The 22517-nt window shown below is 57.5% G+C and overlaps 1 protein-coding gene across 1 annotated transcript; it reads left to right on the plus strand.

The window, feature by feature from the left end:
* Positions 1-6: 6 nt before the first annotated feature.
* On the plus strand, positions 7-22494 carry RTN4R (reticulon 4 receptor). The gene is made up of 2 exons (XM_011367158.1): positions 7-125; positions 20798-22494. The coding sequence occupies exons 1-2, from the start codon at positions 104-106 to the stop codon at positions 22195-22197; spliced, it is 1422 nt and encodes a 473-aa protein (XP_011365460.1). The 5' UTR covers positions 7-103; the 3' UTR covers positions 22198-22494.
* The last annotated feature ends 23 nt before the right edge of the window (positions 22495-22517 follow it).

Here is a 22517-nt window from a genome sequence, read left to right on the forward strand (position 1 = left end):
CGGGCCGGAGCGGCGGTGCCTGGATGCGGACCCGGCCGCGGGGAGACGGGCGTCGGCCCCGAAGCGACTTTCCGTCCCTGACGCGCCCCGCCCGACCCCGACGATGAAGAGGGCGTCCGGCGGAGGTGAGTGCCGCGCCCCGGCTGGCCGCGGGGTGGGGCGCTGTGGAGCTGGGGGGTGGGGGGAAGGGGGCTCCTGGAGCCGCAGGGCGGGTCCGGGCTGCCCAGGCAAGCGGCAGGGTCACCGGGCGGGCGGCGAGGGCCACCGCAGTGCTGTGCCGACTGGTGCCCGGCCCCAGGAGGGCGGAGCCCGCGGCAGCAGGAAAAGTTGCTCCTTCCTGGGAAAGTTGGCGGCGGCGGCGGAGCCGGGGGCGGCGGGTCGGAATGGTCCTCGACGCCCGGCCGGGGCCCGGGTGGGTGCTGCTGGCTGGATGGGCGGAGTCCAGCCTCGGAAAACCCCGGCTGCGAAGGGGTTAATGATCAGGTTTGCAGAAACGTGAGTACGAACAAGGGTGGGGGTATTGGCCTCCTTCACCCTTGCCGGGCAGACCCGGCTAGAAACCTCTCCTGTCTTTTGGGGTCAGGCTGAAGCGGGATGAATGGGGGCGTTGGCGACAACGAAGGGCGTGGGGTGCGGGGCTAGCCCTGTGTTGCAAACCCCAGGGGGAGGGCAATGAGAGAAGGCGGCTAAGCGCCCTACATCCGCAGCCTGAGGGCCCCTGCAGGACTCGCTGAGGGGCTCACAGCACCCACTCCCTGGCGGACTTCTTGGGGCCCCTCCCCCTACCCGGTGCGAGATCCAGAGAGTCGAGGCTGGGGGCCCAACTGCATGCCTTGCCTGGAGAGTGCCGCCCTGGTGCCCCCACCGGCTGCCCTGCTGATGTCCACCATGCCGCAGGCTGCCCACACGTTTCCTTGCACGTGCATGTGTCTGTAAGGGCTGCACACTTGCACACCACTTGTGCACACACTGTGCCTGGCTGCCCCAGTGTGCACGTGCACACATGCCGTGGGTGCACTCTCGCATCCTCACCCCCGCCTACATGCCTGTGGTACACATGCATGTACATAACATGCCTGCTGTGATCTCCATGTTTGGCACATGCTGAGGCCCCTCAGCAGAACCCACTCCGTGCTTACAGGCACATGTGTTGAGGGGGTGGCTCTGGGCAGCTAGAGCTCACAGATAGAGGAGGCGAAGAACCAGTGACAGGAGCCTGGCCCCACCTCTGTCCACCTACTCCCATGTCCTGGGAGTATCCGCTTTGCAGCCCCTCAGGCCTGTGTGTGTGTATGTGTGTAACGTGGTATACACCTGCACATGTGTGTCTGCATGCATGACTGTATGTGCCTGTGAACACGTCAGCATGTGTCTCTTTGTCTCCGGGTGTGGGTGCCCCTGTGTGCCCAGGTGGTCTGTGACTGAGTTCTGCCCAGATCTGTAGCAGAGGCCCTGGAAATGTGTGTTGGGGGCTAGTTCAGTGCCTGAGCCCAAGGAGTGAGGTGAAGGGTTTCCCAGACACTCTTCCCCCTCCCCTGTGTTAAAGCCATAATGACCAATGGGGGCTGGGACCTACCTGGGCAGGGACGGCCCATTTCAAATCTGGAGGTCAACATCTTGACAAATAGGCCAGACACTGCTGCTCAGTCCAGTGGGGTGGAGGGCAGTTATGTGCCCACCCCACAGCTGACCCAGGGTGACCTCAGAAAGGCTTTGACAGTAGTGACTCAGTCTCTCTAAGGTGAGGGGTTCTATGGTATGTCACCTGTCTTAAGTGCTTTGTGGGGCTCTGAGGTAAGGGTGTTGATGACCCATTCTTGCTGTAGTGAGGAAGACCCCTGGCCAGGGTTCAGAAAGTAGGGCTATACTGCCTACTCCCCTGCCACCATCAGTGTCCTTGTTCGTGGAATGGGGACAAGCGGGTCATCCTTATAGGGTATATGGGGATGAAACAGAGGAGTGGGTCCCATGATGGGGTAGGCAGGCCACTGCCCTTTGTGTAAGCCTGTCTTTCCATCTGTAAATCAGGTAACAGCCCGCATCCTCCTCTCGTCCAGATGAGGAAGAAGAAAGCTCCCACTTGAGAGCCCGAGCCAGGTTGTGGTTCCTGGCTCCTGGGTGTTGGGTGGCAGGAGAACAACAGCCTAGATTTGGGTCTTGGCTCAGCCACTCATCTGGGGTATGACCTTGGGTGTGACAGTTCACCTCTCCATGCCTTAGTCTTCTCACCTGTGACATGAGCCAGTAATCAGGCATCCTTCAAGGGTTGTTAGGGGCACTTCAAGGCCAAGGTCCACATAGAATTTTGCCCCCAGTGTTTCTACCTTCAAAATACCCGAAAGACTCCCCCCTCCGGCATTTCCCACATAAGGAAGTCCCGAACCCTTGCGCTGCCAACCAGATCCCTCCCTCCTACCCATTTGTAGATGGGGAAATTAAGGCCCCTAGAAGTGACAAGGGAGAGGGGGATGGGTAGATGGGGGAGGAGGGATGGAGAGAGAGCACTGTGGGAGGTGGCCACCTACATATTTCCCAAGCTGGGGCAACATCTGTGCTCTGCCTGTCACCAATGGGAAACCTGCAGAACCTCAGAGCCTCAGTTTCTTGTGCTATGTGAAGATTAATGGCCAGCTGGGATCCTGCAGTCAGCACTGACCCTCTCTCCCTGTGGTCTGGATGAGAGATAGGGGAGAGGGCTGAGGAAGGAGAGCCTAGCCCAGTGGGGCTCATCAGGCAAGAGGGTTTGTGGTGGGGTGGTCTGTGGAAGATCGCCCAGCACAGGATGTGCTGGGGCTCTGGAAGTCCTGTTGTCCTAGGTGGCCGAGGGTAGGCCTGAGGCCTGTGCTGCCATGCCTCCCCCAGGATCTCTGGCTCCCACCTCACCGTCCTTCAGCTGCCTCCAGGCCAAGGAACTCATGCTCACTCACAGAGGGTGAGGTCCCCTCCTTACTCCAGGCCCAGGCCTTGAATTCATGGCTTTGTAGCACGGATACCTCTAGCAGCTGGTGAAGCACCAGGAGGGTGCTAGCTGGTGAAGGTGGAAAGAGCCCACCCGCTAGGGCCTTGGTTCCTACTCTCCTGGGCCTGTGGCCAGAAAGTCTCCACAGAGCCTCAGTCTGTGCATCCAGAAAAGATCAGGAGAACGGGCTGAGGAAAAGAGTTCCATGATGAATGAGTGAATTGACTGAATGAGTGAATGGTGTGTAAGAGAATGAGTATGTCAGTGACTATGGGAAGGAGGGAGTGTGTGAGCGACCCCCCTGCCACTGGGCCCTCGTGGGGGTCTTAGGGGTCCTTGGCTATGCCTGGTCAATACCGTTCATGCTTCCCCATCCCCAGCCTGGTGGGCCCTGACCACTGACCCTGGGGCAGGGATGCCAGACCTTCTGTGGCTACCCAGAGCCTGGCCGCAAGGTCCATAGGAGCCTGCCTGGCTGTCCCACCCCCAGCCATGCCCCCAACATGTCCTCTTAGGGCCCAACCTCTGCATCCCTCAGTGTCCCCAGCCCTGTGGCCTGGCTGCTCCTGTCCTCTTCAGCAGCCCAATCCCAGGCACTGTGTTTGTTCACTTGGACACCCATTCATTCTCTCATTCACTCATTCACTCACTCACTCACTCACTCATTCATTCATTCATTCATTCATTAGTTCCTGGCCTGTCACACCCTACTCTGAGCCTGGCAAATAAAGAGATGTGATCCTTGGCCTCCTGAGTTTGTAGGACTAAATACTTTAAGGGACAGGTGGTAGCAGAGCTGCAAATGGAAGCCCAGCCAAAGGGTGGGCATGCTGTCCACACCCTCTGCATCTCCCTGCGCCATCACAGGAGCGCGTGGGCCTGGCCGGGTCCCACCATACGGGTGTTTTGTGCTGCAGTTTCTTCTTTTGTCACTGTATTTTAAACATTTTGCACATCGGGAACTATTCTTGTGCATCATGGGTTTACTGGTGTATGTAGAAACCCTTCCTGAGGATGTGCCATAATTTATTTTTCCAAACCTGCCTCGGCCTCTCACACTGCCCCTGATTGTGTAGCTGGACACAAGGAAGTCCACTCCGCACGTGCAGGCCCCATCGGGTCCTCCCAAGGTGTGACCTTCCCCTGATTCCAACCCCTCCCAACCTTTTATGAGTGGGCTCTGCATTTCTTACTGGTAGTGAGTGAATATTGCTTCCAATTGTTGATCAGGATTCGAGCTCTGGCACTTTGAGCCACCTCTTCCCTGCCCTCTTCACACAGTCTCTGCCTTCACCCTGCAGCATCCTGAAAGTCCTGTCTCCATGTGGGCCCGCTGCCTTGCCCTGCTGGAGGAGGGTGGAGGAGGGACCATGAAACACCTTCTAACATAGGCTCACACCTTCAGAACAGGGCAGCCAGGCCCAGGAGGTAGAGCTGAAAGGCAGGGCTGTGGGCAGACCTCACAGAAGGGCTGTGGAAAGGAGTTGCTTGGGCAGAGACCTGGGTGTTGGTTTGGCCCAGGTGGGCCTGGCAGGCGGTGAGCCCCATCCGGGCCCTGGTACATAGAACTGGGCCAGTGGTGATACAGACAGCCTGGGTGGAGGGGCTGGGGTGTCACGAGCTGACCCAGCTTTTTTCAGGCAGCCTGCCCAGTACCCCAGGGGTGCTCCTCAGCTCTCAGGTCAGCACCGAGGCATTCCTAACTAGCCGTCACAGATCATACTCCATGGAATTGAAGTTCCATGGAATGTCGGCAGGGATTTGGGACCAGCAGGGTTACGTGAAACTGATGCACCTCCTTTTCCACAGGGTGTCTCAGTGCCTCAGGTTTGTGAGCAGGGTGGGCAGGGCCGGGCAGGCAGGGCCGGGCAGGGCCCCTCTGTGACCCCTGTGCAACATACTTCAGGGCCTGATGTGCCCAGAAATTTGTTTCAGGAGACGGTGACTACAGTCCCTTGAAGGGACTGGGAGGAGGACTGTTGGGCCTCCAGCAAGGACACCAGGGATGGATGAGACATCTTACGCAAACCCTGTAGCCACGGCACCTAGTGGGTGGAGGGACTGTTCTAGCAGTGTGAGGCAATGTGCAAATTTAACCTTTGGGTTTATGACTCTATTTCTTTGCAGCAAATGTCACGGGAAATGTCAGGCTGAGGCTGAAGCTGGTGAGGGGCCCATCGAGGAAGCGGGTGCAGTAACGAGGAGCTCAGGGCAAGGCTGAGCTCTGGGATCCTCACCTCCTCCCTGGAGCCCTCTCGGATTGCCCCTTGCTTGCCTGGGCCCAATGCTGTGTCCTCAGTCTGTCCTAGCCAGCCATAGTGACCTTGTTGAAATGTTGCCTTTATTCGACTGCTGCCAGGGCCCAGATGGGGCAGGCTCAGGGACCTGCCAGCAGTCTTCCCTACAAGTCTGGGCAGCATTTTGATCAGTCTGTGCAGTGCTGGCTTGCTGTGTGACCTTGGGCAGCACCTGCCCTTTCCTAGTCAGCAGCGGCCACATCCATAATCTGTGACTGTTGACCAGAGGTAGTGTTCCTAGCTCAGTGCCTTTATGAGTGGGAAAACACTCCGAGTCTGAAGCATTTGGGGTACTGGGCTCTGGGGGAGGTGATTAGGAGCTGTGTGCAGGGCCATGGGGGATGGGTAGCTGGCTTATGGCATTCTGCAGTAGCTTCAAGCACACAGTAGGTCTTTTTAGCCCAGGCAGTGCACCAAGGTTCAGGGAGCCAGACTGTGTGGAGACTGCTGTCCCACAGTTCTCTGCATCAGCCTCACGCTGTGGTGGGATGGGTGGTCCTTGGGCAGGGTGGGGTCTGGGCAGCAAGAGAGTGGGCCACTTACCCCGTGGGTGTGGTCTCCAGCCTAGAAACACCTCCCATCCCCAAAGATATAGCTGGAAGCAGAATTCCAGAGAAAGGCCGATCCTGGCCAGCCACCAGGACATGCTTGCTGAGTGTCACATCAGAGCAACCTTGGGAGAGCTGAGGGACCCAAGGTCACAGAGGATGCTTCGCACCCAGCTCTCCCACCTCCCTCCACAGCGAACCCCAGCCAGAAAGCTGGGAGTGGCCCTAGAGCCTACTCCACCCTTCCCAGAGCCGTGCCAGGTTCCCTCCCCCACGCTCTCTACTGGCCGCTTCCCTCTGTCCACCCTGGTTGAGGCCTCCCTGCTCTCCCAGAACACATCCAGCCTCAACGCTCGTCCTCAGAAAGCATAGAACTGGCTGGTCATGCCCCTGCCCAGCCACTGGGGCTCCCGTGGGATGAGGACCTATAAGGCAGTGTCCACTGAGCCTGGTAGGGACCAGGCTACTAAGCCTCCTTGGAGAGAAGTGCTATGTGGGTACCAGCAGGGTAGTGAGGACCCTGAGGCCTGGGTGCCCCCCACTGGATCCCCATCGAGACCACACTGGCCCTAGGTGTTAAAGAAATGCTAGAGCTGCTGGCTGAGCGGGAGGGGCTCCTGGAAGGAGTAGAAGCTTGAAGACTCTGGGTCAGCCCACTGCATGGGGCTAGGCAGATGGGGCCTCTAGGGTGGGCCCAGGTTGGCCCTGCACAGAGGAAGGAGAGCGATGGGGGTCAGGTGAAAAGCTTTTGGGGGCCAAGAGGAGAGCAGAGGGAGGGGTTGGGGATCTTGGGCCAGAAGGATGGGGTGGAGGCTGCCCCCGCCCAACCCCAGCTGGAGGCCAGCCCACTGCTCTGTGTGCTCTTGTCTGTGTGACACGTGGCCCCTGTACACCAGCCGTGTCCAGGCTGTCTTTCATCCCCCTGCCTCAGCCCCAATTTATGTCAGGCAGAGGCTGACACGGGGACAGGTGTGACAGTGTTTGGCTTCCAATTTGAAAACTGGCAAAAGAAAAACTCCCCATAAAGATATTCTATCTACCTACCTTCTGCATGTCACCAAGAGGACCTGTCGTGGCTGAGACAGATGGTGGCCCGAATGGATTCCATTCTTCACCTGCTACCTGAACCTTGGCCTGGCCCCTGGGTGGCCCAAGGTGGGGGTGGCGGTGTGTGCGCGTGTGTGGGTGGGTGTGTGTGTGTGCGCGCACACACACGTGTATGTGTGCGCGTGCATGTGTGTGTGTGTTTGCGTGTCAGTGCTCCTATGGAGCCTTCCCTGATGCTGTGGCTGCCTGTCCCCCACACCCCCAGATCACAGGAAGCCTAATATAGGCATGACCATCTTTATCAGTGACAAGGGGCCTGGGGGAGGGGACGGTATGTTCTTCCATCAGGCAGTGGGAATTAGGGAGGGAAAGGCAGCAGCCTTCACACCAAAAGTGTGTCTACTATCCCCACATTGCTCTGAGGCCCAGGTGGGGTCAAGATGACCTGCTTGGCATATCACTCAGGCAGGACTCCTTGGGCCGCACTGATGTCCTTTCCTGCTGAGTACCCCGTGGCGGGAGCCCATGAGCCATGACACCAGCCAAGCTCTTTGGGCTCTGCTTCTGCACCTGTTCCCTCAGTGGCCCCATCAGGGCTGAGTCCAGGGTTAGGGGTGGGTTTGAGGATGGACGTCTCTGGCAAGACTGTGGTGTGGGAGGAGAAGGGGTTGGGAAGGGTCCAGCCTCTGAAGGGTGGCGTGGTGGGGCTCTGGAGAGAAGAGCCCTTTCAAGGAGTACATCTGGGAACAGGGCAGGCATTCCAGAGGGTGGCTACCGGAACAAAGGCCGGGCCCAGTGCGCATGCCAGAGTCAGGGCCTGGGGTAAGGCGAGGTCAGGTGCCAGCATGCCCTTTCTAGCTGTGACTTGACCTCCCTTCTGTCAAATGGGGATAGTGGTCCCTGCTGGGGATGACATGAGGCACTCCTGATTAACTCCCACAGCACAGGCGGGTTGGGCATTTCCTATGCACCTGTTGTGCTCCTGCCCTCGTGAGCTATGTGGCTTCTCTGCACCCTGTGAGGTGGGCCTTATTATCTCCATTTTCCAGGTGAGGGGCCTGTCCAAGAGGTTAGGAGACTTGCCTGAGGCCCCACCGAGGCAGAGCCAATGCCCAAAGCCCTGGGCAAAGAGGGACCCCATGGCGCTGAGCTCTTGGAAGGGGACCCTGCTTCCCGAGGTGGCCTTACCCACCCTTTCCAGGACAGGGCTGCCCCGTCCAGTCGGCACATGAGACCAAACAGAACAAACTAAAACACTTCTGATTTTATCTGTGTGCATTGTAGAAAATCTGGAAAAATATAACAGAGTTTTTAAAAAGAAGTTCTATTAATCAGCTCAGACTGTCATAACAAAATACCAAGATGAGATGGCCTAAATAACAGAAACTTTTTTTTCTCATAGTTCTGGAGGCCGGAAGTCTGAGATCAGGATGTGGCAGGGTCAGGTTCTGGCGAGGGCTCTCTAACTGGCGTGCAGATAGCCACCTTCTCAATGGGTCCTGACATGCAGAAAGTGAAAACCAGCTCTCTAGCATCTCTTCTTATGAGGGCTCCAATCTCATCCCAGGGCCCCACCCTCAGGACCTCATTAAACCTAATCACCTGATCAGTGCCCCAGGGACTCTCCTGGGCCTGGACATCCTCGGGAAATGCTATCTGCACAGCCTCAAAAAGCCTGCAACTTGCCCATAAGTGGTGTGTATTTCTTGCATTCATGTGACAAGCATTTATGGAACACCTACTGTGTGCTGGTCACCAGCCATGATCTTGCCTCCATGGAACCCATAACCTAGGGGGCAACAGACAGAAACAAGCAGCGCAGGTGCTTGGTAAGTGGATCAGTGAGGTGTGGGGTGAAGTAGGCTCCCTAGCAGTAGATGGAGGTGGGGGTGGAGTGGGGTGGGCCAGGCTTCTTTTAGAGCTGCTGGCAGGTGTTGGGGGTGAGGAGAAGCCATGCTGGGATACTTGCACTGATCCCTCATCCATTCCCAGGGCTGACACTGAGAAAATGAGGCCACCCTCCCTGGCCCTGCCCCCAGGGCAGCCGACCCCCTTCTGCAGCCAGGAACACCAGGCGCATCAGCCTCAAGAAGTAGCCGAAATACACTGACCTGTTTTCCAGGAGGCAGTGGCACCTGCTTCTCCCACTCTCGCTGGTGAGAAGCCGCCAACAATTTCCATCCTAAATTGATTTCAAATAAGGAAGAGTTATCACACACAATCATATAGGAATAATTTATCACTCGTTAATAAAAGAGCAATTACTTATTCACGTTGCCCCTGCCTGCATGCCGCAGGTTCAGATGCAGAGATTCAATTGGGGCTGTCATAAAAGCCACAGGGAGCCTGTGTGCACTCGGCCAAGGCCAGGGTGAGCCTTCTTCAGGGGGCCACAAGTGCAGACAGCCTCCTGCCGTGTTTATCTGCTGGACTCCCTGCTCCTGAGGGTCTGTAGTCTGGGGTGGGGAGGCTCAGATCTGTGAGCTAGGAGCAGGGCAGAGGTGAGGAGGGGCCAGGGAAGTAGCTGCCTGGTGGTGCTGGAACTGTCGAAGGCTAGAACACACAGATGGATTTTCAGGCTGGAAGCTGTTTCTTTAATTGTCTAGATTTCAGAGGCTTTTGGTGCCAAGAGCCTGGACTGTCCTTGGGGACCAGGGGTGTCCTCGGCCACCCTTGGCTGAACAGGGGCTGAAGAGCAGTGCACAGGGCCTCATGCCTGCACCAGACACCTGGCCAAGCACCACAATGCTGTGATAGCTCTCACAGCCCCATTTCTCCTCCTGTACCTTGGAGGCACTTATTTCTAACCCATGTTCGACTCCACCTTCTGGCAGATACCCTTTATTTTCTTCTGTTTATTTATCTCTGTCTTTGAGATTTCAGTGCCAAACATGCAGTCTTTTAAAAAAGGTAACACTGTAGTCAACCATGTCTTGCTCAAAGTTAAAACCTGCACCCAGCCCTGGGAGGCTAGTCTGGAGAATCGGTTTGTTGTCCTGGAACACCGTCACTGTCGCCCTGTTCCTCATCTTTCCAAGTGGCTGCTTCACATTTCTGTGGCTCCTACCCTAGGCCCCTCTTCTCCAGCACACTCCCCAGCATGGCTGTCTTGCTACTCTCAGTTACATTCATAACTCGTGTTTCCCAGCCCAGGCCACATAAATGCTCTTTGCTGCCTGGCCACAGTAGGGTACTTTGGTAACCTTCCAGCTCTTCTATGGTCTTCTGCTTTTCCTGGAGTTTACAGTTGACTTTGTCTTTTTTCTCTTGTCTTATCTGCCACCCTCATGTGCTTACTCTTCTCCACATCAGATATTCTACTGGGTCTCTTGTTTTATCCCAGGAAGGTCTCACCCCAGGCCTTTGTCCTGCTGTCCTCACCTGGGCCATGCTTGCTGTGGACCCATCACAGCTGCCCAGGACTTCCCTTTGTCACCCAATGTTTCTTGGGCTCTATGTTTTCCTCCTGCGTTTGTCCTGTTTTAGCTGAAGCACATCCCCAACTAACTCTCTAAGGAAGGCACAGTGAAGAATCATTCTATGAGTCCTCAAATGTTAGCAAATCTATTCAAGCTCAGTCCAGAATTTCATGTGGAAAATAGTTTCCCCTCAGAGTTTTGAAGCCATTTCGCTTTTGTTGTCTCTGGCATACATCGTGCCTGATGCCACTTTGCTTTTCCTCTGGACATTTCAGGCCTCTCTTGACCCTCAGTGGCCTGAAATCACATTGCAAATGTCATCTGTTGTATTAGGCACTTGCCCACTGGAGGGCCAGGTCTTCTGCTCCAGGAGATTTTCTTGTATTATTTCTTTGGTGACTTTTTTCTCCTCTATTTTCTTTGTTTTCTCTTTCTGAAACTCCCATAAGACAGATGTTGGACCTTTGTCTTCTGAATCTCATCATTTCTCCCCCTTTCTCTTTTTCTTTTTGTTCAGACTTCTTTGATCTTGTTTTCCAACCCTTGTATGATTTTTTTTTTTTTTTTTAATTTCTGCCATTCTGTGTTTAGCTTCCAGGCTCTCTTCTTGTTTTCTGATGATTCCTTATTCATAGCACCCTGTTCTTGTTTTAAATCCTCTTCTATCCCTACTGGAACACTAATTAGATTTTTCCCAACTTGTATCTATCCCCCACGCTGTCTCTGCGTCCTCTAAAGCCTTTTTTTCTTTTGTCGATGCTTTTTCTGGATACCTGATTCTATGGTCACATTTTACTAGGGAAGCACTGAAAGCGGTCAGATGCTTCTCTGAGAGTGAGGTTTGTTGACTGGCAGGAGTTGGGCAACCAGATGAGAACCACCATGGGGGAGACACTTTCTCTGGGTGTTTCTTCAGGGCAGTAGCCCTATCACCCTGCTCCTTGCCCTTCTCATCACGTACCTCATCCCCAGCATCATGAGTCTCGGGGATAAACGTATGTCTCACACAGGTGGTGGGTGGACATGGAAGGGGACCACCAAGTGTGTTGGTGTTGCCTGAGAAGCAGCAGCAACCTTACTCCATGCTGAGTGTGGGCAGGGGTCTCCTGTGAGGCAAGCTGGTCTGTGCTGGGCTCCAGGCCTGAGTCTGCTCTCTCTGCTGAGGGTGAGCTTGTCGGAGGTGGGGAAAGTGGCTCTAGGCATACTTGCAGCACAGCTGAGCCACTGTGCCCTCCTCCCACCCAGACACAGCCTCTCCTGGATGAAGCAGAGCTGTCAGGCCTTGCTGGAGCAGCCTCAGGACTGCTGGATATAGATGATCAGCATGGCTCCAGGATGCCACCTCTGAGCCTGGGCCTAACTTCCCTAAGCTCCTCACCTGAGGTTGACCTGATTAGATGAGAAGAGGCCCTACACCAGCCTCCAGGGAGGTAGGATGCTGGCCATAGAGCAGGGGTCCTGGTGGGGGTGCTCAGTATGGTTTCCAGGCTGGATGTGCCTCAGGGCCCTAGGAAGGAGGTGCTGGCCCATCATCATCCTCATGTTACTGGTTGCAGACAGACTGCAAGTGGGCCGTTAGCTTCCCCTGCTACTTGGGGAGGAGGTGCAGAGCCCATATCAGCCTGGAGCTGCCAGGCTCCAGGGAGCAGAAGTTTTGGGCTGAGGATGAGGTTCTGCGGGGGTCAGGGAGCCCAGAGCATACTGGTCTGTTGCCTGGGTTGGGGAGATGGCTGCTCCTCCCTGCCGTGTGGGTCTCTGAGGCCTAGGGCCTGCTCTGGTCTCCTGGCGTAGTGGGGTGGGGTTTTTGACCCTGTCCCTGGCCTCGCTGGTACCCTATGGCCACCTCACCTCTCTGAGTGCCCTTGTTTGAGGCGTGGAGTTTGGCAGTCACCCCCTCACTGTGCTGTGGGACGTGGTGAAGCCTCCAGGAATGAGGGAAGTCTGCACCTTGGGCCATCCCATTCCCAAGGGCCCCATCCCACCCCTCCTCCCCACCCTGGCCATGCCCCCAGTGGTGGTCACTGTATGAGGCTGGGGACGTGGTGGTGGACTAACAGGAGACATGCCCATCCAAGAATTCCCAGTGCAGCATCAGGCATGGATGCCGAATAAGGCTTCCTCAGGCCAGGGCCCTGCTCAGGAATGTCTGGTGGCCACCCAGCACTGGTCCACCTCTCACTCACCTGGGGTTCCCTGACCTTATGTGAGGCTGGCCGTACTTCAAATGGGTCCCAGGTGGGCCCAGGTCAGCTCCTGGCTGCCTGTGATCCCAGGGCCTTGCACAAGGCTGGTGTGATGGTAACAAAGCTTCCACCACTCACTTTTCATCCAGTATCCTGGTCGTGAGTTTGCAGAATGGGTCCAGGAAGCCTGATTGCAAAGAGGCCCTGAACTAACTTCGGTGCATCTCACCTTTCCTAGACTGAGTCATCCTATCTTTGTTCTTAAATAGGAAGATCCCATCAACCAAGGCCTGAATCCTGATGTCCTGGGAAGTGCATCAAAACTGACCTGCCACTTCCCCTCCTCCCAGCCCAAGTGGACAGTGTGATGCTACTGGGTCAGCGAGCCGCCCTTGGGGTAGCTTGGATGCAGAGTCCCTAGAGGAGGGCATAGTATCCTGGGGTAGCCGTGGCCCTAGAGACCCCCACCCATCCATCCCAAACCACTTCCCTATAGATGCATCTCCCGAAGCATCCTCATTGTCTTCCCAAGCAGGGATGTGTGGATCAGTGCCTCTTTGTGCCTGGGGACATCCTCCTTCTGCTCCTCACAGCCAGTTTTCTTCTGTCTGTGTTTTAAGTTGTCCTCTTCTATGCATGTTTGATTGCCAGACTCCAGACAGCCTCTTTAGCACAATACTTGTTTTTCTTTTGACCTGCATGCCATTTCAGGGTCACCTCTCTCCTCATCACCCTCCATCCCTGTGAGATGTCACTAGGTTCTGTTCATCCCAGCCATCTGGCCTCAGCAGGGCAGTGGCCTTCTCTGAGCCCTGGTTTCCTTTTCATTAGGTGGGGGTTCGAGTGACCTCTGTGGGGCTGTTGTGAGGGTGAAGGTGGCAACACCCACACGCAGCAGGCACTCACTATGTTCCCATCCTGAGCAAAGTCGGCAAATTTCTCTAAAGGGCCAGATACTAAATAATTTCAGCTTTGTGGGCCATGTGGTGTGCCAGAACCACTCCACTCAGCCTAGGTAGCACTAAAGTAGCCATAAGGAATGCACAGGTGGGGCTGTATGCCTACAACACGTTATTTATAAAGACAGGCGATAGCCAGTAGGCTGGTTCACAAGATGGCAGTAGAACAGGAGGCACAAGGGCCCGTTGGCTCCGATGAGAGTTTCACTCTGGCCACTTGGACATGGTACCCGGGCCGTGGCTGGTGATGACTCGAATAGGAGCATCTCAGGCTAAGGAGGGTCATTCACTGCCTCTCGAAACCTTCATCCCCTGGAAAATGCTGGATCCCATGGTGCTCACCAATCCACACTTGGCTATTCCACAGTCTCAACAGGTGCTGCCCTGACCCTCACCACCCCAGCCTCAGTTTCAAAGCCCCTGAGCACCCTCCAGATGTTCAACCCTTAGCAGAGGCGCAAGCCTCCCTGGTCAGGGGCGTTTTTGAGAGCTCAGCTACCTTGGGACAACTCAGGTGGGCTGTAGTCCAGCTGCTCCCTCCAAACTGGGACTGATCCCAGGTGGCCGAGAGACAAGATGGATGATCCCAGAGGGCGAGTAGACAAGGGCCTCCCAAAACCGGCACTTGTCTTTTTGTAGTGGAATAAATCCTCCTCTAGCAGAGGCAGTCCTCCCGCCTTGTCGGTGATGTTTGACAAGTGCTGAGGGCTCAAGAGCACGCAGGGATATGCCCACACGTCTTGTCCTACTGCAGAGGAGAGCAGACCCTCTGCCAGCCCTGGTTCCTGGGAGAGGCTCCCATGTCTGCCTGGCCTCGCTACAGCAACCCCTCTGCTGTTTGCTGACTCACTCCCTGTGCCCTGACCCACCCAGGCCCCCGCAGCCAAAAGCATGAGAGTACACTCCTGTTGTGTACCCCTATAGCGTACATCCCGAGTGTGTGCTCCTGCACTTTGCCCTGTAGGCGGCTGGTACTCTGGGCCTCATAAGAATGGTCAGCTTTATGTAGGTGGCAGATGCAGGGTCCTGGGAAGAGGGATGATGGATGGGGGAGGAGTGTAGGACCCAGCACTGTTGGCCCTGCCAGGCCGGGCACCCAGTTCTGGACAAGAGCTGGTGGAGAGAAGAGATCAAGACAGGTCCTAGGTCCCAACATCAGAAGTGCCCCCTTCCTGAGACCCCCAGGGCAGGGGCATTTCGGCAAGCTCCTCATAGCATCCTCTGGGGGCTCGAGCCCATGCCAGCCTTTGGAATCAGCCAAGAGACTGATGGATTGGTTGTGGAGATAGAATTCTCCAGGTAATCAGGCAGAAGGTGTTGGTGGCCTGATGGAGTGGAAAGGAATTCTAGCTAAGTCCCTGGCACTGGACGAGGCTTCAGCTGGACAGAACCTCTGGATGCTGGCATCATCAGGCCATAGTGGGGAGCTCCCTGGGGTGGGCACCAAGGGAGTTGGGCATCAGGTGGAGACATGTGGGCTGGACGGGGCAAGATTGCAGAGCCCTCTAGACCAGCAGTTCAGCCTTGGCAAAGGATGAATTCCCAAGGCTTAGTCTCAGGGCCAAGAATCCTGACCATCAAGCAGTCTGCCTGGACCCTAACCCTGGCAGTGGGTTTCAGGGCTCCGTGGCACTTAAAATTCCCCAGGTGGCACATGCCACATGGCAGGGTGACTGCCTATGGTCAGCCCACTCCTGGATCACAAGTGTCACAAGCCGGGGTCAGCATCCTGGTCTCAGTCCTATAGCACCCAGCTCAGCACCTGATGTAATTTGCTAAGTGAGTGAGTGCAGCCCCAACCACAGGGCACCCCCTTAGGCCTCTAGCTCTCAGATAGGCCAGGCCCCACCTCTGCCAGCCTCAGTTTCCTTGACTTGAAAGGGGCCCTGGGCTGCCCTCTCATGTGATGCGTTCTCTGGAAATTTTGAGGAAGAATGGAGCTTGCATGTAAGGTAAGGGTGATGGGTAAGGTGAGGATGAGGGAACTTTAACCCAGCAAGTCCTTTCAGGGACCAGGTGCCATGATGTTAGGAATCCTACTAGCCCTGGGGCTATGAGCAAGTGGCTTTCCCCACCCCTGCTCCCCACACCAAACCTAATTTTCCCCACCGGTAAAATGGGCAAATAAGCTAGACCCCCTAGGAGAGTTAGCGGACAGAGGGGCCCAGCCTGGGCCTGGCCCATTAGCCCTGGGTCCATCTGTGCACTGAGTGCAGTCAGGAGGCTGGTCCTGCCAGCTCGGCCTGGGTCTCAGTGCAACATCAGACAGGCTCGGCCCAAGCTGGCATCAGTTTCCCTCACTGCACGCAGCTTGGCCTGGAACTGCTCAGCCCTGGGTCCAGCACTCCTGCCATGGTGGTAACCTGGCCCATTTATAGACCTAGCCTGCCCAGCCTTCCCCTGCAACTGCTGCCCTGAGATCAATAAGGAGCCGGCCTTGAGGGGCACAGGCAGGCAGGAGGAGCGGCAGCCGCACCTCCAGGAGATAACAGGGCCCTCTCAAGGGTGGGCTGCCCCTGACAGAGCTGCTGCCATTCTCTCTCAGCACCTGGGTGAGCAGCCCAGGAAATGCCGTAACATGCACACTGCCCCAGCTCATGTCTCTAGACCCCAGGACAGACCGAAAGTGGGCGGTGAGCGTGCGAATCGAGTGAAGACCTAGGGGGAACAGATGATGGGGTGGGCGGCCGAGCCAGTCGCTGGTAGAGGGCCGGCGGCGGGGGGGAGCAAGCACAGGGGAGGAGTGTAAGCACAGCACTGCCAGGGTGCCCTGACCTTCTGCGGCATGTGGACACCACCGGCCCCACCCCTGCCTGGAGCTATTTCTGGCCTTGGTGTGCTGAGCTGTGGCCTCCTGTTCTGCCTTTTAGCTGCAGTCTGTGACATGATCCTTCGTGAGGATGTTCTTGATGTTTGAGAGGGTCTTGAGCTAACCGATGTCCTAGCTGTGCTATAGCTGCCCAGCCTCTCCACAGCCTACTGACCCCAGCCTCTTGGGGAGTGAGGAGGCAGATAGAGCTCAGAGCCTCCCTGGACATAGCCATTGAAGGTACAGGAGGGAGCCATGTGCTCCTGGCACCTGCCTGGGTCCCATTCCTGTCAAAGTCACACAGTGGCTACTCTTCAGGCTTGGGCTGGACTCACTGGGGCTCCTTCTCTCTCCCACTTTTCCTCATGGACCTTCTCCAGTGGGAGCAGGTCAGGGCTTAACCACTCACTGCCTCAGTTTCCTAATCTGTAAAATGGGCTCATGATACTGAAAAGAAAATTGACTGTTATGCAGCTCTGACTCATGCCTTTTATATCAGCTGGTGGACCCTCATAACAACCCCTGAGGTGCGTTTCTGCCACCCCATTGCAAATGGGAGACATTAAGGCCCAAGGGCACTGAGCCAGTGTTCTTGAACTCCAAGGCTGTCAGCCCTGTGCTCTCTCTGTGGCCTCGCTGGGTTGGGGCAGAGGTGTCCCCATAGCACCTCGGAGAAGCTGCATCCCTGCATACCTCAGCCCAGGCTAGGGGGCTCCAGGAGTGGCAGGGGCCAGGTACATGCCAAAGACGCCCTGTGCGTGCAACCCCTCCTCCTGAGCTGCTGACCTCAGCGCACTACCCGCTCACACTCCTGTGGCTGCTGGTGAGTCCCGAAACCTCCTGTCCCTCCTGGCGCCCCTCCCTTCTCCCCTTTCCTCCTCTCCCCACTCCCAACTCCCTTTTCCAGGTCCTTCTCTGCCCCTATCCCAACACAGTGACTGGGAAGGGGAACCTGGATCCTTTGCTGCCCAGGAGCTGGGGTAGGATGAGCAGTGCACGCCCAGACCTGATGTACCCCAGCTTCCTAGGCCTTTGACTCTGTGGGCTCTTCAGCTGTCATTCCTGCCCCCATCTGGCTGCCTGGATGGGAGAGAGGCCCCAAGTAGAATCCGGTCACTGTCCTACTCTCATCCTAGGCTGGAGTGGCCAGTCCTCCCCCACCCTCCTGCCCCCACCACTGCTTCTGAGCCAGACCTGGGCTAAGGCAAGAGCCACTCCATGGGGAGGGCACTGGGGGAGACCCCCAACCCAACCATTCTGCATTGAGGCTTGAGGAAAAACAAGGTGAACATAGGCTTCGGGGATGGCAGGAGAGGGACAGGTTAGAGTTTATGCATAGCTCAGGTGGCCTGGTGGCCTGGTGTGGGGCCATGATGGCTGCAGGGGCTTTAGGGGGCACATCGTACTCTGGTTTCCTGTGTGTACCATGGTTTCTGAGAGTGCAAACCGAAGCTGTAGCAGGGCTACTTTTTCACCACACGTGCCTGGAGGTGGGCTGGCCCTGGGTGCTCACTGAGGACCAGGACCCAGTGAGGCTGGGCATGAGTGGGAACTGGGGCTGAGGGCAGGCAGGTAGCTAGGCTGCAGCCAGTGAACAGGCGGGCAGAGAGTGTAGCCTGGGGCCTCTGATGGGAGGGTTGGACCAGCAAGGGTGGAGACCTAGAGGCCAGAGAAGGCTGTTTCAAGGTGCTGCAGAGGCCAGGGAGGACAGAAGACAAGATGAAGGGACAGGCTCAGGGAACAGGTGGGAGGATAGGATGAAAAGACAGGATGGAGGAAGCCTTTTTGGGTTGGGAGGGGCTGCAGTTCATGGTGGGCATTGGGAGGGGTCAGGCGAGTGACTGGGTCCAGCCCCTGGGGTGGGGTGAGGGAATGCCCTCCCACTACCTGGTGGGGTCTCCTGTGATCCAGGGCCCCTGCTGTGAATATGAACCCATACTGCAAAGTCGTGTTTGATTATCTCATAAAAAGATACCCCCCAACGCTTGCTCAGCGGTAGAGTTGCCATGGAGACCAGCGGGCAGACCCCAAGGGGGGCCGGGCTAGAGCCAATTACTGTGGCTGGAGAGGGGAGAGAGCCCACCACTGGCCGCTAACAGCAGGGCCAGTGCAGAGGGACTGATCCTCAGAAGTTGGTTTCCGAAAAGCAGTTGGTTCAGCAGGAACAGAGCTGTGTCTTTACGTCTGATGCCCACTTCCCAGCAGGGCTGAGACACGCAGCCACTCTGCCACCCACCCCCACTTTGGTGCAGCTCAGCCCTGGAGCCTTGTTTGGGGCATACTTAGATGGGTGTGGCCCCACACTCATCGCTTCCTTAGGGCACAGGCTATGACCAGCTGAAGACCAGAGCAGCCGACCCCCCGCCTCTGGTGAAGCCAGTTGAACCCAATACCAGCAGAGCTCACAAACCACAGCTGCAGGCCTGGGAGCCACAGGACAGGATGCAACAGTGACACAGTTCGGTCGGCGATGTGGCAGGCACAGTCATGATGATTGGCTGGTGACATAACCGGTCAGTGGCATGCCCTGGTCTGTGGCACGGTCATGATGTGGCCTGCTCATGGTGGTGAGGTTCAAAGCCTGGCCCGGTGAGTGCCAGGGCGCCCCATTCCACCCCACCCCAGGTCTTCCCCTGAAGCCAAGATCTCGGGGACAGAAAGTGCTCTTTTCATAGCAGTTACATCCCGTGACAGCAGGTGAGACGCTGGTGGGAACTGGCATAATGAGGCCTGAATTCCCAAGGAGGTCTCATGAGAGACCCAGAGAGGAAGTCAGCAGTGTAAATAGAACAGCAGGCCTAGATGCCCCCCACAGCCTCCAGCACTTGGCCAGCCTAGGAGGTTTGCTCAGGGCTTGAGGAGTCCTGGGCTGGGCCTGCCTCTCTGAACCCCATCTTGGGGCTGTCATGTCCCTGGCAGCTGACAGGGGACAGAAGAGGTCTCCAGTCTATGGGGAGGGGGCACCCAGGACCTGGGGACCAGAGTGCAGGAGGGCACACTGCTGTGACCGCTGCACATGCCTGCTTGCGAGGGCTCTGGGCTTGGGCAAGCATCTGGACCAGCCCAGGCAGAGAGGACCCAGCATGGGTGGGGGGCCCCAAGGTCACAGTTTTGGATGGAGGGAGCTGGCCTGTGGTCCTCTCCTTCCTCCTGGCTCCAGCCCCAGCACTTAGCCAGATCATGTCTGCAGAATCTCGCTCTTAGCTAGCTGCCAAGGAAGGTGTTAGCTGTCAACGCAGGTGTTAGCTGATAACTCAAGTGTTAGCTGATAAGCCTTAACCCTCCCAGGGGGATTCACATTTTAATAGACTCACTCCTGAAGGCGGAAAGAACCTTCAGTATTCAAAGAGGGAGGTTCTAATGGGATGTTAGGTGCTGAGCTTAGTATTTGTTTGGCACTGCTGATGTTTGGATACATGCTGGATACATCACCCCAGAAGTGGTCTCCTGTTTGGCATAGGTCACACTGGTGAGGTCCTGGGTATGTCTGGCCCCTAGGTGGGGAAGAGAGAATAGGGAGGTGTGCATCCCCCTGGGGCTGGAGCAGAACCCACTGAGAATGTCTGGGTGGGATTGAGGGCAGCTGGGATTGTGCGTCGATGGGCTAGGAAGGAGTAAGCTCCTCGTTTGGGGAGGAGATCAAGCAGAGAATGAGGCTGAGGGGAGGAAGCTGCAGGTGTTCCACGCCAAGGCAGGAAGCTCTCAAAGCGGCTGTGAGGACGCGTGGAGGAGGGAGCAGCCTGCCTGGAGGGGGCTCGCCCTTCAGAGCCTTGGAGCCACCTGCCCTCAGGCACTCAGCCTGCTGATCTTGATAGTAGAGCTGCTCTGGAGCTGCCATGGCAGTTTCCTGGGCCCTGGTGGCAGGACCCATGACCACTGCAGGAGGGCCGCTGGGAACTGTGACTCACAGCTCCACTGGGGTGCCCGTAGTTTCCTCATTAAAGCGCAGCTCCCTGTGGTGATGAGGCCTCCTCAGAATCGGGGCCACCCTGGGGCCTCAGGGTCCCCAGGGGCCTGGGCCGGGCACCGGGTCTGAGCCACAGCCCCACCCCTCCTATCACCTGTGAGGGCCCAGCAGCTGACTACTTAAAGGGCCTGGGCATGAGCTTCATCTCGGGACTCCTGCGGGAGCTCTCCAGCTTGCTCCTTGAGTGTTTAAGAGCCTGTCTCCCAGTCTGGCCTGTGGGCTGGCGGGGCAGGGGACAGGCCAAGGATAGCACTGGGTTAGCAGACAGCAGGCTCTGTGCTCGCTGGAGTGTCAGGAAGTTTTCTGCAGGCTTTCGAGTGGGCCTCAGCTGGGACCTGGCTAACCCCGAGTGGTGGGGGGTGTGGGCATGTTGGCTCTCGTGTTTCAGCTCTGGGCAGGACGGCATGGGGCTTCTACAGGCGAAGTTTCCTGGCATGTAACTCCCCTAGCAGGTTTTGGTGCAGCAGCTTCCACGTGACAGAAAGAGCAGGGGTCACAGCACCTGAGTTCTCAGGGGTGACAGCACGACCTGGGGCCGATCTGGCTCCAGCACAAGCCCCAGCCTCACAGAGCCCGCTGCCCGCTAACTACCCTCTCCTCCCCCCACAGGGAGTCGGCTGCTGGCCTGGGTGCTGTGGCTGCAGGCGTGGCGAGTGGCGGCTCCGTGCCCAGGTGCCTGCGTATGCTACAACGAGCCCAAGGTGACAACAAGCTGCCCGCAGCAGGGCCTCCAGGCTGTGCCCACTGACATCCCAGCGGCCAGCCAGCGCGTCTTCCTGCATGGCAACCTCATTGCGCACGTGCCAGCCGCCAGCTTCCGCGCCTGCCGCAACCTCACTATCCTGTGGCTGCACTCCAATGCACTGGCCCACATTGACGCAGCCGCCTTCTCTGGCCTGGCCCTCCTGGAACAGCTGGACCTCAGCGACAACGCACAACTGCGTGCTGTGGACCCCACCACATTCCATGGCCTGGGCCGCCTACACACACTGCACCTGGACCGCTGTGGTCTGCGGGAGCTGGGCCCTGGCCTGTTCCGTGGCCTGGCCGCCCTGCAGTACCTCTACCTGCAGGACAATGGGCTGCAGGCGCTGCCTGATGACATCTTCCAAGACCTGGGCAATCTCACTCACCTCTTCCTGCATGGCAACCGAATCCCCAGCGTGCCTGAGCACGCCTTCCGCGGCCTGCACAGCCTCGACCGCCTCCTGCTGCACCAGAACCGTGTGGCCCGTGTGCACCCACACGCCTTCCGTGACCTTGGCCGCCTCATGACACTCTACCTGTTCGCCAACAACCTCTCCGCGCTGCCCGCGGAGGCCCTCATGCCCCTGCGAGCCCTGCAGTACCTGCGGCTCAATGACAACCCCTGGGTGTGCGACTGCCGGGCCCGCCCACTCTGGGCCTGGCTGCAGCAGTTCCGTGGCTCCTCGTCCGAGCTGCCCTGCAGCCGGCCCCGACGCCTGGCTGGTCGCGACCTCAAGCGCCTGGCAGCCACCGACCTAGAAGGCTGCGCCGTAGCTGCTGGGCCTTCCCGTCCCATCTGGACTGACAGGCACGCCGACGAGGACCTGCTGGGGCTTCCCAAGTGCTGCCAGCCGGACGCCGCAGACAAGGCCTCAGTCCTGGAGGCTGGAAGTCCGGCCTCAGCCGGCAACGCGCTCAAGGGACGTGTGCCATCCGGTGACAACCCTCCAGGCAACGGCTCTGGCCCGCGGCACATCAACGACTCCCCCTTTGGGACCCTGCCTGGCTCAGCTGAGCCCCCACTGACTGCACTGCGGCCCCGGGGCTCCGAGCTACCAGGGCCCCCCACCATCGTCCCTCGCCGGAGGCCGGGTTGTTCCCGAAAGAACCGTACCCGCAGCCAGTGCCGTCTGGGCCAGGCGGGCAGTGGGGGCAGCGGGGCTAGTGACTCGGAGAGCTCAGGCGTCCTGCCCAGTCTCAGCTGCAGCCTGGCCCCCCTGGGCCTCGTGCTGGTGCTCTGGACCGTGCTCGGGCCCTGCTGATCAGCCCCCAATTGCAAGCAAGGCCTTTTTCAGTAGCCAGGCGTGTGTATATACGGGGTCCCCTCCACGCCTCCAGCCAGCACTGGGCGGCAGGCCCCAAGGGGCAGCCAGACCCTCCCTGACGGATGCCTCCCACCCGCCCACCCCATCTCTGCCCCATCATGTTTACAGGGAGCAGTGGCAGTGTTTGTTCCAGAACACCGCCTCCCACCCGGACCGCGGTATATAGAGATATGCATTTTATTTTACTTGTGTAAAAATATTGAACGATGTGGAATAAAGAGCTCTTTTCTTAAACTGTGGCCTCTCAGGTTGGGGGT

Source organism: Pteropus vampyrus, unplaced genomic scaffold (genome assembly GCF_000151845.1).
Source record: "Pteropus vampyrus isolate Shadow unplaced genomic scaffold, Pvam_2.0 Scaffold130, whole genome shotgun sequence".
Lineage (NCBI taxonomy): Eukaryota > Metazoa > Chordata > Mammalia > Chiroptera > Pteropodidae > Pteropus > Pteropus vampyrus.

Excerpts from the sequence above, each read along its gene's own strand:
- RTN4R (XM_011367158.1), top strand. The coding sequence starts at position 104 with ATGAAGAGGGCGTCCGGCGGAG. Across the intron at positions 126-20,797 it reads GAAGAGGGCGTCCGGCGGAG|GGAGTCGGCTGCTGGCCTGG; the intron begins GTGAGTGCCGCG and ends CTCCCCCCACAG.